At 39.9% G+C, this 15906-nt stretch overlaps 1 protein-coding gene across 1 annotated transcript in view; it reads right to left on the reverse strand.

Moving 5' to 3' along the window:
* Window positions 1–13703: 13703 nt before the first annotated feature.
* PAFAH2 (platelet activating factor acetylhydrolase 2) overlaps window positions 13704–15906 on the reverse strand; it is a 32074-nt gene continuing 29871 nt past the window's right edge. Inside the window, exon 10 of the mRNA XM_058195506.1 lies at window positions 13704–14910. Within this exon, the coding sequence (XP_058051489.1) occupies window positions 14816–14910 (95 nt within the window). The 3' untranslated portion in view covers window positions 13704–14815. The remainder of the gene's footprint in view (window positions 14911–15906) is intronic.

Here is a 15906-nt window from a genome sequence, read left to right on the forward strand (position 1 = left end):
AGAATTTTAATTGAAGAAGATCGATTTTTTGTGCTGGACTGACTGGCTGACTGGCTGAAGAAGCTTTTATTAGGTGGATAATTTTTTTTATTATTTTTCTTTTGAGAGGAAATTAATAGCTTGTTTATATTACAGTAAACAAAAAAAGGACTTTGTTTTGAAGTTCAAGCGGGTTTGTTTGTTTTTTTTTTCTCTCTGCCGACGTGGAGAAAAAATGGCGCTGATTAAACTGTGAGGTAATTGTGTTTCTTTGTGGAGTGAATATGACTCATAAGTTACTGATAAGCTACTAACGAGTGCAAATAAGCCGTTTCGCTTCAATTAAAAGATTGTCGTCCCTTGATCTTCATCAAGACCCTCTGTAAAATTGGTTTGACTGCTGTCCTTTGATCTTCACTAAGACTCTTTGAAAAATTGGAATCCCAGTTTGAGAAATTTTTGGTTTTGTTTTTTCAAAATGACTCAACAACTTTCAGAAACGCAGCAAATTGCTGCAGCTTTAAATAAAATTGGGGAAAAAATAGCAGCACTATCAGAGCGTATAGATAATTTGACATTTAAACTGACATCCGAAGTGCAAAATTTAAAGCAAGATATGGATGATAACTTTGCTAAACAAAAAGAGGAAATGACAATGATTAAAGATGAAATGGAGCAGCTGCATGTGCATGAGGCAAAAGTAGATCGGCAAATTGGCAAAATATTTTATAAAATGAGCAGCAAGATAAGAGAATTTGTCTTTTGGAAGAAGAGATGAGGAAATATAATTTTGTTATCAGAGGAATCTCGGAAGAAAGGGAAGATAAATTGAAACAGCGGGTTTTGAAATGGATTAATGATTTGGATACGCAACTTACGTTCACAATAGCAGACCTGCCAAGTGTTTTAGAATTGGATATAGAAGGCAAAATGGTTCTAACAGGAAGGTGCTTGCCAGGTTCGCAAATCTTGGTGATAAGTTGGAAGTTATGGCCAAGTTAAGAGAGTTGGGAGATGCTTTGAAGTTTGAAGGGAAGACTATTCAAGTCTTCCCGGATATATCAAGAGAAGAAAGGGCATGGAGATTTTTTTTAAAACCAATTACAAAAGTTTTGAGAGATAATGGAATTAAATACAATTGAGGCCACCACAACAATTGAAATTTTTTATAAAGGAAGGATCGTACAATCACCCCAGATATAGATGCATTATTATATTTACGGGAGCTTGGACTGATTGAGATGGAGGATTTAATGGAGATAAAAGATCAAATGCTTCAGATGGGTGGAACATACGTGGAAACATCAATCTCAGAAGAAGAAAAGGGGCTATTGGAGGCAAGACTCTAAAGGGTTAAAGAGGAAAGAAATATCACCTGTGTTGGTTGAACAGAAGAAGAGTCGTGAGGATACAGTAGGAGAAGAAGCAGATAAGAGTCTTGGAAAATATGAAGCTGAATGCGGTCATCGCTATCTTTTTTTGAGTGATGAATTTAAATAGACAGCCCGAAAGAAGTGCCCGGGCATTGGCACGTCCCTCTCCCCATTCTCTTTATAGAGGCGAAACCGATGAGGATGTGGGGAAGAAGATTGTTTGTACTTTATTGTTTGTTTTGTTTTTTTTTTTTTCTCTCTGCCGACGTGGAGAAAAATGGCGCTGATTAAGCTGTGAGGTAATTGTGTTTCTTTGTGGAGTGAATATGACTCATAAGTTACTGATAAGCTACTAACGAGTGCAAATAAGCCGTTTCGCTTCAATTAAAGATTGTCGTCCCTTGATCTTCATCAAGACCCTCTGTAAAATTGGTTTGACTGCTGTCCTTTGATCTTCACTAAGACTCTTTGAAAATTGGAATCCCAGTTTGAGAAATTTTTGGTTTTGTTTTTTCAAAATGACTCAACAACTTTCAGAAACGCAGCAAATTGCTGCAGCTTTAAATAAAATTGGGGAAAAAATAGCAGCACTATCAGAGCGTATAGATAATTTGACATTTAAACTGACATCCGAAGTGCAAAATTTAAAGCAAGATATGAATGATAACTTTGCTAAACAAAAAGAGGAAATGACAATGATTAAAGATGAAATGGAGCAGCTGCATGTGCATGAGGCAAAAGTAGATCGGCAAATTGGCAAAATATTTTATAAAAATGAGCAGCAAGATAAGAGAATTTGTCTTTTGGAGGAAGAGATGAGGAAATATAATTTTGTTATCAGAGGAATCTCGGAAGAAAGGGAAGATAAATTGAAACAGCGGGTTTTGAAATGGATTAATGATTTGGATACGCAACTTACGTTCACAATAGCAGACCTGGCAAGTGTTTTAGAATTGGATATAGAAGGCAAAATGGTTCTAACAGGAATGTGCTTGTCAGGTTCGCAAATCTTGGTGATAAGTTGGAAGTTATGGCCAAGTTAAGAGAGTTGGGAGATGCTTTGAAGTTTGAAGGGAAGACTATTCAAGTCTTCCCGGATATATCAAGAGAAGAAAGGGCATGGAGATTTTTTTTAAAACCAATTACAAAAGTTTTGAGAGATAATGGAATTAAATACAATTGGAGGCCACCACAACAATTGAAATTTTTTTATAAAGGAAGGATGCGTACAATCACCCCAGATATAGATGCATTATTATATTTACAGGAGCTTGGACTGATTGAGATGGAGGATTTAATGGAGATAAAAGATCAAATGCTTCAGATGGGTGGAACATACGTGGAAACATCAATCTCAGAAGAAGAAAAAGGGGCTATTGGAGGGCAAGACTCCAAAGGGTTAAAGAGGAAAGAAATATCACCTGTGTTGGTTGAACAGAAGAAGAGTCGTGAGGATACAGTAGGAGAAGAAGCAGATAAGAGTCTTGGAAAATATGAAGCTGAATGCGGTCATCGCTATCTTTTTTTGAGTGATGAATTTAAATAGACAGCCCGAAAGAAGTGCCCCGGGCATTGGTACGTCCCCTCTCCCCCATTCTCTTTATAGAGGCGAAACCGATGAGGATGTGGGGGAAGAAGATTGTTTGTACTTTATTGTTTGTTTTGTTTTTTGTTTTTTTTCTGTTTTCTTATTGTTGTTTATATGGTAGTTTAATGTCGGGTGGTGGGGGGCACAGAAAGGAAGATGCGGGGATAGGATTAAAAAATTTATATTTTAAATGGGAGTTATAAAAATAATGTCATGGAATGTGAAGGGTACAGGGAATCAGATTAAAAGAAGAAGATTGGAGCTTAAGATTAAAAGGGATTTACCAGACATTTTATTTTTACAAGAAACCCATCAGAAATCTGAAGATTCAAATAGAATGTATATAAAAGGTATGCAAATATATGAAAAGCATTTGGAACTTCAAAAGCTAGAGGAGTTGCAACACTGATATCAGATAGGGTGTACTTTGAAAACATAAGGTAATTTTGGATGAAGATGGAAGATATGTAATAATTGTTGGAAATCTTAATGAGGAAAAAGTGACACTTGTTAATTTATATTTACCGAATGAAAAACAAAGAGAATTTCTTGAAAAAATAACAAAAATTTTGGAGAATGAAAGTGTAGGGAAAGTAATTGTGGCTGGGGATTTTAATTTAATCAGAGATAAAATAGACAGTACTAATCCCACCCGCTGTGGAGGAGCAAATAAAATGGGGATTTTAAATATGTGGATGCTTCGAAACGGCGTGGTTGATGTGTGGAGAGAGGTTAAAGGAATTGAGAGAGTATACACTTTTTTTCCCAAGATATATAATACATATTCTAGAATTGATTATATTTTTCTTTCTAAAGATTTGTTGAATAATGTGGATAAGGTAGATGTGGGAATTTTTAAAGACTCTGATCATGCAGAAGTTATGGTGGACTTAGATTTTAATTTTGAGAAAAAGAAGCTATTGGAGATATGACGAGAAATTGTATAAAATGAAAAGGATAAAAATGGATACTTAAAAATTGGAGGAAAGTTGGAGATTAAATGATAACGGGAGGTTAAATTTGAAATTGTTTGGGATGCGATGAAAGTGGTGTTTAGAGGAGAGTATTAAATTATCAAGTAGGAAATATAAAAATTATAAAAATTAAAATGGAAAGAGATAAAATCAGATTAAAGAATTGGAAAATCAATTTTGCTTACTAAAGAAAAAAATTCTTCAGGAGCTTAATATGTTAAGAAATAAAATGATAGAAGAAGATACAGAGTTAGTAAAAGAAATTTGAGATTTTAAATAGGAATTTTTGAATTTAGTAATAGAAATTCTAAATTATTGGCAAAGATGGCGAAAGATAAAAGAGAGAAGAGAGAAATTGGAGTTTTGATAGATGATAGAGGTATAAGATGTTATAAAAAATTAGAGAAATGTGAAGTGGTTAGAAACTTTTTTCAGAATCTATATTCAAAGAAACCAATTAATCGGGGAAAATTGCAAAGCTATTTAGAAAAGTATGTGGTGAAAATTGATCAAACATATAAGGAATTGATGGAAGAAGATATAACACAAGATGAGATTAATGGAATAATACAAAAATTAAAATTAGGGAAAGCTCCAGGTGAGGATGGATTACCTGTTGAGTTTTATAAAGAATTTAAAGAATTAATAATACCAAGACTGCAAAAATTATTCAATGGAATATTACATGGTGGGGAAGTACCTTCGTCATGGAATAGAACGGTGATATCCCTAATTCCTAAACCAGATAAAGATTTAGAAAGGATTGAGTCCTATCGGCCCATTTCTTTAATTAATCAGGATGCAAAGATATTTACTGCTATTATAAGTAATAGATTAAATAGATTTATAGATAGATATATAAGTTATAATCAAGTAGGTTTTGTGAAGGGTAGATACATGAGTGATATTGTTAGAAGAGTATTAAATATTATAGATGTAGCTGAATATAATGGTGATAAAATTGGTATAGTATCATTGGATATTTTTAAAGCTTTTGATTCTGTACAATGGGAAACAATTAAAGTAATTGTGGAGGCTTTAGGCTTTGGTAATAAGTTTATACATGTTATTTCAAAATTGTACCAAAAGAGCAGTGCAAGAGTGAAGGTGAATGGAATATTAACTGAAGAGATAAAATTAGAAGCTGGTACGAGACAAGGATGTCCCTGTCCCCAACATTATTTTTATTGGCTATGGAAATATTGACAAAATGATAGAAAAGATGAAGAATTAGAAGGATATAAGGGTATAAGATAAATTTGTATGGATGATACTTTAATTATTTTGAAAATGTAGAGAAAGATTTGAAAAGATATATAAGCATTTGATAGAATTTGAAGAAATGACAGGATTGAAAGTAAATTGGTCAAAGTCAGAATTATTGATGGATAGTAATGGTAATGAGTCTGAGAATATGCAAGAGCAATTTGGGATAAGGATTAAAACACATTGAAATATTTGGGTATAGTGCTTTCACTTAAGGTTAAAGAATTGAAAAACTTAATTATGATGTGGTGATTAACGAAATTGAGAAGAAGATAGATAAATATAAAATTTTAAAGTTGTCTTGGTTTGGTAGAATTGCAATGTGTAAGATGATGTTGCTGCCCAAGTTCAACTTTTTATTCGAGATGCTACCACTAAATCTGACAGAGAAAGATATTGAAGGATATCAGAAAAACTGGATAAATTTTGCAATGGTGGCAAAAGACCCAGATTAGTGAAGAAAATGTGGTATCAAAATCAAAAGGAAGGTGGATTAGGAATCCCCAAATTATTTAATTATTACTGTGCGTATGGTATCCGGATAGTGGTAAAAATACTTAAAGGTGAAGATAATTATTGGAGAGATTTAGAGTTAAGGGATATAGAGAAATTTGGATCAAGGTGGTTTTAGATAAAGCAAATTTAAAATGTGTAAGTAGAAGTTATTGGTTAAAGGGATTAAGTAAAAATGTGGAACAAATTTGTTAAAATTTTAATTCGGATATAATCTTTTGGGGAGACAACTGGAATTTGGCGATTAAAAATAATATAAAACGTAATGAAGTGATTAAAGAGGAAAATATAGAAATTATTAAAGATTGGATAAAAGTTATGGAAATGAAAGGAGGAATAAAGAAATTATTGAAAAATTAGGGTTAAGTTGGTTTGAAAAATACAGATAGAAAATGGACAAAAAACTAAAGGAAAATTATTCGATAAATAGATGTGAAACTGAATTTGAATATTTAGTATCTCGGATTATGAAAGATGAAATTGGGCTAAAGGGACTCGTTAGTAGGGTTTATAAGATTATAAATTCTGATGAAAAATTACAAAGAGTGATGAGGACAAATTGGGAAAAAGATCTTAATATTGAAATACCAGAATCAGATTGGAATGTGAATTGGAAGAGTAGAATTATGAGAACTTTATCTATAAGGATTAAAGAGCACAATTATAAAGTTGTTTGGAAATGGTATTTGACTCAGTAAGATTGTCACAAATGGATAAAAACTAGTAAAAATGTTGGAGATGTGAGATGGAATTGGGGACTTATGAACATATGTGGTATAATTGTGATAAGGTTAAAAGTTTTGGCAACAATTGAGAAAATGATATTTGAAATGATGGGGAAAGTAATAACATTGAGAGTGGAAACTATATTATTGTTGGTAATTAAGGAAATAGAATTAACAAAATATGAAAAAGAATTGATTAGAATTATGATTATAATAGGTAGAATTATAATAGCTAGATATTGGAAACTAGATGTGATTTTTAGAATAGAAGAGTGGAATTCTGAAATGTGGAAATTAGCTTTAAATGATAAAATGACATGTGATATTAAAATTAGAAGTGGTGTGTATAAAGAAGATATTTTCTGGAAGACTTGGAAACCATTTGTGGACTTTGCGCTTGGAACATTGGACGCCTCAGTACCTGTACCTCGAGAACGTGGATTTTGGCAATCATGAGGATATATCCGAAGACCCAAATCTTCCTTTTATGTATAGCACAAGGGTGTAATAATGTATTTTCTTTTTCTTTGTTTGTTGCAAAAAAAATAATAAAAAAATTTAAAATAAAAAAAAAAAAAAAAAAAAGAACTGGTAGTAAAAAAAATTGGATTTCACTCCTGCTATAGACCTATATATTTGGATTACCATATACTAATGCATATGTTTAATTTCTCATGTTTTCTTATTATTGAGAAAACTACATTAAATGTTAATAATTTAATTCTGTCGTTCGGCATGATATAAGAATACTAAGAGAGATTGGCATTTGTGTGCTATTTTTGTTTTTTTAAAATAAATAAATAATGTAAAATGCTTCATTTATGATGCATTTCCTCCAATATTAAAAAAACAATCTGTATTTCGCATCAACTTCATAGGAAAACTGTATCTAAATGTTACATATAGAGAAATTGGTTCAAATAAAGGACAGGTGACACAAGCAGAAAACATGATGTCCACCAGGTGTTTTGGACCCAATTCTTAATACAGTACTAGCAATGTTGGATGGGGCTGACTGAAGTTGGTTTACCTTTGCAGGTAAATAAACAATAGGGTAGGTGAGCTAATTCAAGGAGAGAAACTGCATGGTGGCGCAGTGGTTAGAATGCAGTACTGCAAGCTACTTCTGCTGACTGCTGCTGGCTGTAGTTCGGCAGTTCAAGTCTCTGTGGCTCAAGGTTGACTCAGCCTTCCATCCTCCCGAAGTGGGTAAAATGACGACCCAGATTGTTGGGGTCAATATGCTGACTCTCTAAATCATATAGAGAGGGCAGTAAAGCACTGTAAAGTGGTATATAAGTCTAAGTGCTATTGCTATAGGGGGCATCTGGTCACAACATATTCCAAAATCTGGCAATGAAATCAGTTAGACTCCTCATTTGTCCTCATCTGATCCTCTTAAGAACCCACAGAGTTGTGTTTTTCAAACTTGGCAAAGTCAAGACATGTGGACTTCAACTCCCAGAATTCCCCACTCAGCAATTTGGCTGGGGATTTCTAGGAGTTGGAATCCAGGTGCCTTCAACTTGCCAAGTTTGAAAAACACTGCTGTAGAGTTTTTGCACAAAACAAATGCCAATTTTAAGGAGTTTCAAGGTGCCTTTTCAACGTTGCTGTCCAAATACAATATTGCATTTGATGACTTTATCAGTAGTCTTCAGACTACACAAAGGAAGCTCAAGTATTATATATACTGTGTGACAAAAATAAATAAATAAATAAATAAATAAAATAAATAAAATTAAAATATAAATTGAAATTAGTCCAAAGATAAACCTGATCGTTCTCATCAAGATTGCCTGTTGAGAGAGGTCAAAAATAGAAGATGGCAACCACAATGAAGTGACAGAAGTTTTGCCCCTTCTTAACCTCTGCTGCTTTGCATAAATTCTATGCCCCGACCATATGCATACATTTCATTTCTTTTGTGCTTGAGGCTACAGAACGAAAAGGCAGTCTGCTAAATGTTCATGAGTTTTAGTAGGTCATCTTTGTATGAGTAATCTGACACTCTCACCAGGGCCCGTTTTGTCATTCGAGACAGCAAAGAAATTGCAGAGGCAAAGAATAAAGCAGCTGGAGATGGATGGATGGATGAATGAATGGATAGATGATAGACAGACAGATGATAGCAAAAAATAAAATTGGGGAGCAGACACTGGCGTCTCTGTTTGTGAAATGACAGATGGTACCATTAATGGAACGTAAAGATTATACACGTAGCCGCAGAATACACACTGAGCGTTCCTAATTCATCTTCCAGCTTTGAAACAGGACTAAGATTCTATGGTTTTATAATTCTTCCCTACTTAGAAATTCTCCCCCACCTGAATGATTTCATATAAGACAATGCAATCAATGAATATCAGTTCTGCTGCTAGTATTTAAATCCAACCATTGCCATACTGTGATAGATTAACATACACTGGACAGCTATTTAAATTTATATCATAATTATATAAGCCATCCATCAATTATAAACCATATATCACAATTATAAGCCACCACATGATCAAAATTGGGGCACCATTTGGACCTTTCCAGCTGGCTTTCAACCAAGTCGATGAGGAAAATCAGATTTGTTTAATGACCACACAATTCATTTAACAACTGCAATGGTTTGCTTAACGATCATGGCAAAACTGGTCATAAAATCATCAAGCCCTTCCTTAGCAATGAAGATTCTGCTCCCAGCTGTGATCATGCAGAGGACTACCTGTAAACCAAGATGGATTTGGTTCACACCACATGCTGTACTACAACAAACCATGTTTCACTAATCATAACACCCAAACTCATGCTGTCAGAAAAAGAGGAACCCATGGTTAGCACAATGTTTGTATACATATATATATATATTTTAAAAAAGAGGTACATTCAACCTCTAAGCTCAAGGCACCTATTTTAACGTTTACAAATTCTATCCTCCCTTTACTCCTATCCAAGATAAATGAATAAATAAAAATGGAAAAGAGTTCCAACATTTCAGCACTAGTCAAGGAAAGGAGTTATGGGTAGACCATCACCAGGCTTCCTCAGTTTCTTGGAGGTTGGATTTTTCGAAGAGGAAAATCTTCTGAAGGAAAGAAATGGGTCTTTTCCAGATGCTGAGGGATGTTTGGCCTCTGGATAGAGCAAAACCCTCTCTCCTCCAGAGGCTGGTGCTGCTGCCTTTAAGGACCCTTGGAGACTGGCTCTCAAAGGGAGGCAGATGTTCACGGCAGGACAAAGCTTTTGCTAGCAGCCGTCTTTGTCTCCCTTGAGAAGGACGTTTCTCTTGAAGAAACAAGTCTATTTCGGATGTTCAAGTGCGCTCCTATAGTTGCAAAACCTTTCCCAGTATGCTATGTGAAAGGAAACCCTGTTTGGGAACGATTGCACAGAACAGCAAGAGTTAAGACGCACAAAAGGAGCTTCAGCCTTTGCAAAGACACCTCCAGGGGTAACCACGTCATCTGCTTTTGATGCCCCCCCCCAATGCTTCTTCCTTCCTTCCTCCATCTTCCTGTTATGTAACCATAACTGAATGGCTTCCTCCGAAGCGCGTCTTTCTCTCGCACGTGACCGCCCTGAGGATAGATGGGACAAGACACAACAGATTCCCTGAACAATTGTGTGGCTGTCAGAACAAATCCCCGTCTTCTGATGCAGCTAAAAAAGGAAATGGCTAGACTGCCTTTTGCTGAGCAGCTCGATCGTCAAGACCTGTTTTCAACCGAAGTATCTTTCATTTATCTTACCTTTCTACTCTTCTTGCTGCACCCAGTGCATCCATTCGCAACCGTTCCCATTCTGGGGATCTTCCATAAAGGTTCTTATACAAGGTCTCCAACAGTAAACACGCTTCAGGCTGAGGAAGAGCCATCTACTTCCGTGATGGCGAACTTATGGCACCCGTGCCACAGGTGGCACACATAGCCATATCAGTGGGCACGTGAGCTCAGCTCCCAGCTGATTTTTGGGCCTTCTGGGCCCACCAGAAATTGGGAATCAGGCTGTTTTCTGCCTCCAGAGGGCCTGGGTCGTGGTGGGGAAGGCCCGTTTTTCTCTCTCACCTGGCTCCAGAGCCTCTATATGAGTCCGGGGAGGACAAAAACGGCCTCCCCCCACCCAGGCCCTCAGGAGGCCAGAAACGGCCCATTTACCAACTTCTGGTTGGATAGGAAGTCAGTCTCTGGAGGCTGGGGACAGCAAAAAAGTCACTTCCTGTCCAACCGGAAGTTGGTAAACAGGTCATTTCTAGCCTCCAGGGGGCCTAGGGTGGGGAAGGCTGTTTTCGCCCTCCCCAGACTTATAGAGAGGCTCTGGAGCCAGGTGAGAGAGAAAATCGGGCCTACCGGGACATCATGTGCCAGGAGCGGGGGTGGGGGTCGCATGTGCAGGGGCAGGGTACATAGAATTATGGGTGTGGGCACGCACGTGACCCCCCCTCCCTCCTGGCATGCGATGGCAAAAAGGTTAGTCATCACTAATCTACCTTATCAAATATTTAGGCTGCTGCTTGTTTGTTGGGCAACACAACTGTTGGATACATTCCTTCATACTGCACAATGTTCTTGAACAGACTTCTTTGTTAAATGCTCCATCGCCTCTTCACTGGATGCTTTTAAGCCTGGCTAGGTGGCTCACTGGCTAAGACGCTGAACTTGTCAATCAGAAAGCTCGGCAGTTCGGCAGTTCAAAGCCCTAGTACAGGTCTCCTGCATGAGCAAAGGGTTGGACTAGATGACCTCCAAAGTCCCTTCCAAACTCTGTTACTGTTAAGAAGAGATTGGGGCAGCCACTGGTCTGAAATGGTGTAGAGCAGGGGTGGTCAAACTCAAGGGGTGCTTAGATATGGCCTGTGGGGCCGCCATGGAAACAGCAAAGGATCAGCCCACAGTGCCTCTGCCAGAGAAAATGGAGCTCAGGAGGGCTGCGGGCAGCCTTTCCGAGCGTTGTGTTCACTGGCAGACGTTTGCAGGAAGCTGACACAGCCAAAAACGAAGCTCAGGAACCCACTTTCGCTGGCGCTACCACAGGTGCACCCAACACGAGTAACGTCAAGCTGGCCACATCCACCCTGGCCCCCCCGAGGTCAAAGACAACCCTGATGCGGCCCTTAATGAAATTGAGTTTGCCGCCCCTGATGTAGAGTCTCCTGCTTGAGCAGGGGATTGGACTAGAAGGCCTCCAAAGTCCCTTCCAACATTTTGTTATTCTCTTTCAAACAACCTGCTGTACCATAATGTTGCTTGCTTGGCTTCACTGTAGTGAGATGTGTGAATCCAGCTATTCTGAGTCATGGTTTACAGCTTAGCATCTTATATTTACCTGGAAAATTATGGTATATTCCAGTGATGGCTAACCGCTTTGCCATCGTGTGCCAAAAGCGGGGGGTCACACAGAGGGGTCACTCATGCGTGTGCCCACACCCTTAATTCTGTGTGCCCCACTCCTGCATATGCACGCAGGACCCCCTGTGCTCCCCCCGCTTTTGGCATGTGATGGCCTGGTGGGCCCGGTAGACCCATTTTTGCTCTCCCCAGGCTCCAGAGCTGGTCCCACCGGAAGTTGGCAAATGGGCCATTTCTGACCTCCAGAGGGCCTCCAGCGGGTGGGGAAGGCCATTTTCACCCTCCCCAGGCTCCTAGAGAGGCTCTGGAGCCTGGGGAGAACAAAAAACAGGCCTTCCCCACCCCACAGGCCCTCCAGAGGCAGGAAACAGCCTGTTTCCCTACTTCCAGGTGGCCCAGAAGACCTGAAAAATCAGCTGGCTGGCGCACACATGCGTGCCAGAGCTGAGCTTGCGTGCCCACTGAAATGGTTCCGCGTGTGTTCTGTCCTCCTTCGCCTCCGTCCGAGTGATGGCTTAATTAGCTGGCACTATCAGCTCTGGCAGCAAAATAGCGAGCGCCTGCCAAGCGTCTGTTATCTCCCTCAACGCTGATGAGTCACCCAGGAACAAACTTCAGTTCTTAGTTACTCAGTTGATTTGCCTGCTACGAAGAGGCACAGCAGCTCTGGCTGCCTTTATATCCTGTGGGGTGTGGCTCCATGACTCAGCACTTCCTAGGCCTGCCCCACCCCTGCTTCTGTTGTTCCCTCCTCTCCTGCCTACGAAACCTAGGGTCCAACCAAGCCTGATTGCCATCAGCTGGGTCTGAAGGCGTGGCCTGGGGGGGAAGAGTCAGGGGACGGAGGCCTCGTTATCTCTTCCACCTGGCCTGCCTCTGGCTCCTGGAGCTGAGCCAGGGAAGCCGGTGCTCCCGAGGTAAGTCCTGACGGCCCTTCCCCCTCACTTTCTAAGTCACTTTCTGGCAGGAGGCCCCGCTCCAAGTCACTTTCTGGCAGGAGGCCTGGCTCGGGGGGCGCAGACACAACAGTGTGCCACCTGTGGCACACATACCATAGGTTCGCCATCACGGGTATATTCTGTTAACCATAGTTACAACAAGTCAAACTTTAATTCAACCAAAGCTGGGCTTTCTGTTCAGCCAGAGGTCATGAAGGTTCTGTTGACCAAAGCTAAATAGTTTGCATGGAAGCAGAACAGGGAAGGAATCAATATGGTTTTTGCGGATCACAGCTGGCTGCTGAGTTCCATACAGTACAAGCTTAAATGTCTAAACAATGTACAAAGGAAGTCCATGCAAAATGCCCTTCAGTGGAGATTATCAGCAAAGCTTCATTAATTTAGATTGTTTTCTTCCTGAAATGGATCCATGCACACCCCTCCTATGGAATCCAGAAACTTTACCAAATTGTATATTTAATTTTCTAGGGAAAGTGGCCCATGCAGAATTAGTTTTCCAGAATAAACACCCCTCCCAGTAAACAGTCTTGCTTATTTTAATTACTTCTGCAATGGAAAATAATTTGCCAGATTTAAGCGTTCTGTCAAGCCACAATGTAGCTTGGCATAATGTGCATAAGCCCAGCTATCTGGTTTGCCAATTGCTTTATGGCTTAGCCTTGTGCGTGAACACAGCTAATTACGGTTGGCTCGAAATGTGTATTTAACTGAAGCCTGAGGAATGTTGGAGCCCAGAATGGTTGAACTGGTGGCCTCAAAAATAACCACTTGGTCCAATTTTGATTTATTCTGTCAGGACTGAATAGCCTGCACACTGTTTTGTCCCAGGCTGTGGGTGTAAAGTGTGGTTGAAACAGCTGGAATAGTTTAGCCAAAGCCTTTGAATCAAATAACAGAGTTTCATTTTTATTTGTTTTAGAAATGTGTACCGCTGCTCAACTCTACGATGAGCCTGGAAGTGTACAGTAAAAGCAATAATATAATACAAGCGAACCCTATCCCTCGCCCCCCCCCCATGCCAGAAGGAACATAACTATTAAAAGACCATCAAACACGCGGAGGCTGCTACTGTCTCTTAACCCAAACCCTGGAGAAAGCGTCAGGTTTTTTAGAGGTCTTTTGAACATGGCTAAAGTAGGGGACAGAGAGAAGGTGTCCCACAGTCAAGCGCTGTGATGGAGGAGAAGATACGTTGAAGACACTGCTTAATAGATGACCTGGAACATGGTCACTCTGTCCAATTACTTGGGCTGGATGTAAACCACAGAAGTCTGATGGTCCTTTAGATCAGGGGTCTCCAACCTTGGCAACTTCAAGACTTGTGGACTTCATCTCCCAGAATTCCACAGCCAGCAAAGCAGGAGGCTGTTCAGGCCAAAAATGGGACCACGCCACGCCCCATTTTGGCCAGCAGGGTCCTGCAGGAAGTGTCCATCCCGCCCTCCAGGCTGTCATTTCCCCCACCCTCCCCTGACCTGTGAAGAACTACAATGCTGATCCCGTCCTCGAAGAAATCCAGTCTGTCACCCCTGATCTAAGGTGTACAAACGGGTTTGCAATTGTAAATATAGATTACACTGAAGAAACTGAGGATTTACCAAGAAGAGGTAGTACTTGATTTACAATCATTTGTTTAGCGATTGTTTGAAGTTGCAATGGCTCTGAAGAGTTGTTTCCAAGGCAAGTTGGAAAAGGATGCGATCAGGATCCTGCAAGCAGAGCAGCAGTGGTTTTCCTGCTATATTTTACTTTGAAGTGCAAACAGATTTCCCTGAGGGCTACACCTCCACCCACCCCAACTTATTTCAATTTCTTCACTCACAATTAGATCCATCCTTTTCTTAAGCTCTTGCTGTAGTCCTGGGAGAAGGAGAGGCACATTTAAGGCAATAACTCAAAATGTTTCTAGGCAGTAGACGATGCTTCCTAAAGAAGCGAAGCCTTCGTAGCAGGAGGTCTCAGCAACATGTCCATCATCATGAAGAGCAATTCTGCAGAAGGTCCAACATCTGGAGAGCAATTTTAGATCAAGGATCCCCTCAAAGGAAGGGGAGAAAATCCAGAAGATACCCCAAAACAATTCGGGGACAGATATTTCTTGCCTAGAGGCTAGACTTTGACACGGGACTATCCGGGACCACTGAGTCGCCTATGCCTTCCAGAAGATTATCCCACTGGTCAAAATCTTCTTTGAGCTCTACATGGAGAAATCAAAGTGTTATTGCATCAAGAGGCTATGACGCTAAGTTCTAAATTCAGGCGCTTGGCAACTGGTTCGTACTTATGACCGTTGCTGTGTCCAAAGCTCATGCGATCCCCTCTTGCAACCTTTTGACAAGCAGAGTCAATGGGGAAGCCAGATTCACTTAACAAACAGGTTGCTAACTTATCGCCTGCAGTGATTCACTTAACTTGTGGCAAGAAAGGTCATAAAATGAAGCAAAATTCACTTAACATATGCCTTACTTAATGTTGTGACCCAGGCCTAAGTAGATAGTAGGAAACTCAGTCCATGAAAAAAAAAAACTTTATTCAAACAGCTGAGAATTACTTCATTCCCAGGGTAGTTCAATTAAATTAAAGCAAGTTCCTCCCAACACAAATTCCTCAGTCCTATCGCAAACCTTGGTCCAATTAGGCAAACTGCCAAAGGCCTTTCTTGGCAAACATTCAGAAATCACAAAAATAAATGCAAGACGTAGACGAAGCAGAAGATGAAGCTACCAACATTGTTTTCCGGCAAAGCCCAAATGCCGTTGCTGGTCTTTTTTAAGCCTTATGGGAGGGGCCAATCATCTCTTGGCCCTACTCCTGAGTCGTCCTCTTTGCTTGAGCTGCTCTTGCCTTCTGGCAGCTCTTCTCATGTGTGCATTAGGAACAGGCTCCTCCTGTTCCTCTGCCTCACTACTATCAGGCTCTGGAGGCTCTGGAGTCCGCACCTCACTCCCCGATGGCCCTGGCCTCACCTCAGCCTCATCGCTGTCCAACTCCATTGCCAGCTCCTCAGGCTGCTGGCGGACCACAACACTTTAACAACAAAAATTTGGGGCTCAATTGTGGTCACCCTCACCATTTGTGAATCTTCCGAGTACATTATGCAGGGAAATTCAATAGGGGATAGGACACCTTTTTCATCAGGTGACCTATTTGGAAATTTAAAGGCATCTTGTGATACCTTCTAGAAATAGCATGG

The sequence above is a fragment of the Ahaetulla prasina genome, chromosome 10, assembly GCF_028640845.1.
Source record: "Ahaetulla prasina isolate Xishuangbanna chromosome 10, ASM2864084v1, whole genome shotgun sequence".
Taxonomy (NCBI): domain Eukaryota; kingdom Metazoa; phylum Chordata; class Lepidosauria; order Squamata; family Colubridae; genus Ahaetulla; species Ahaetulla prasina.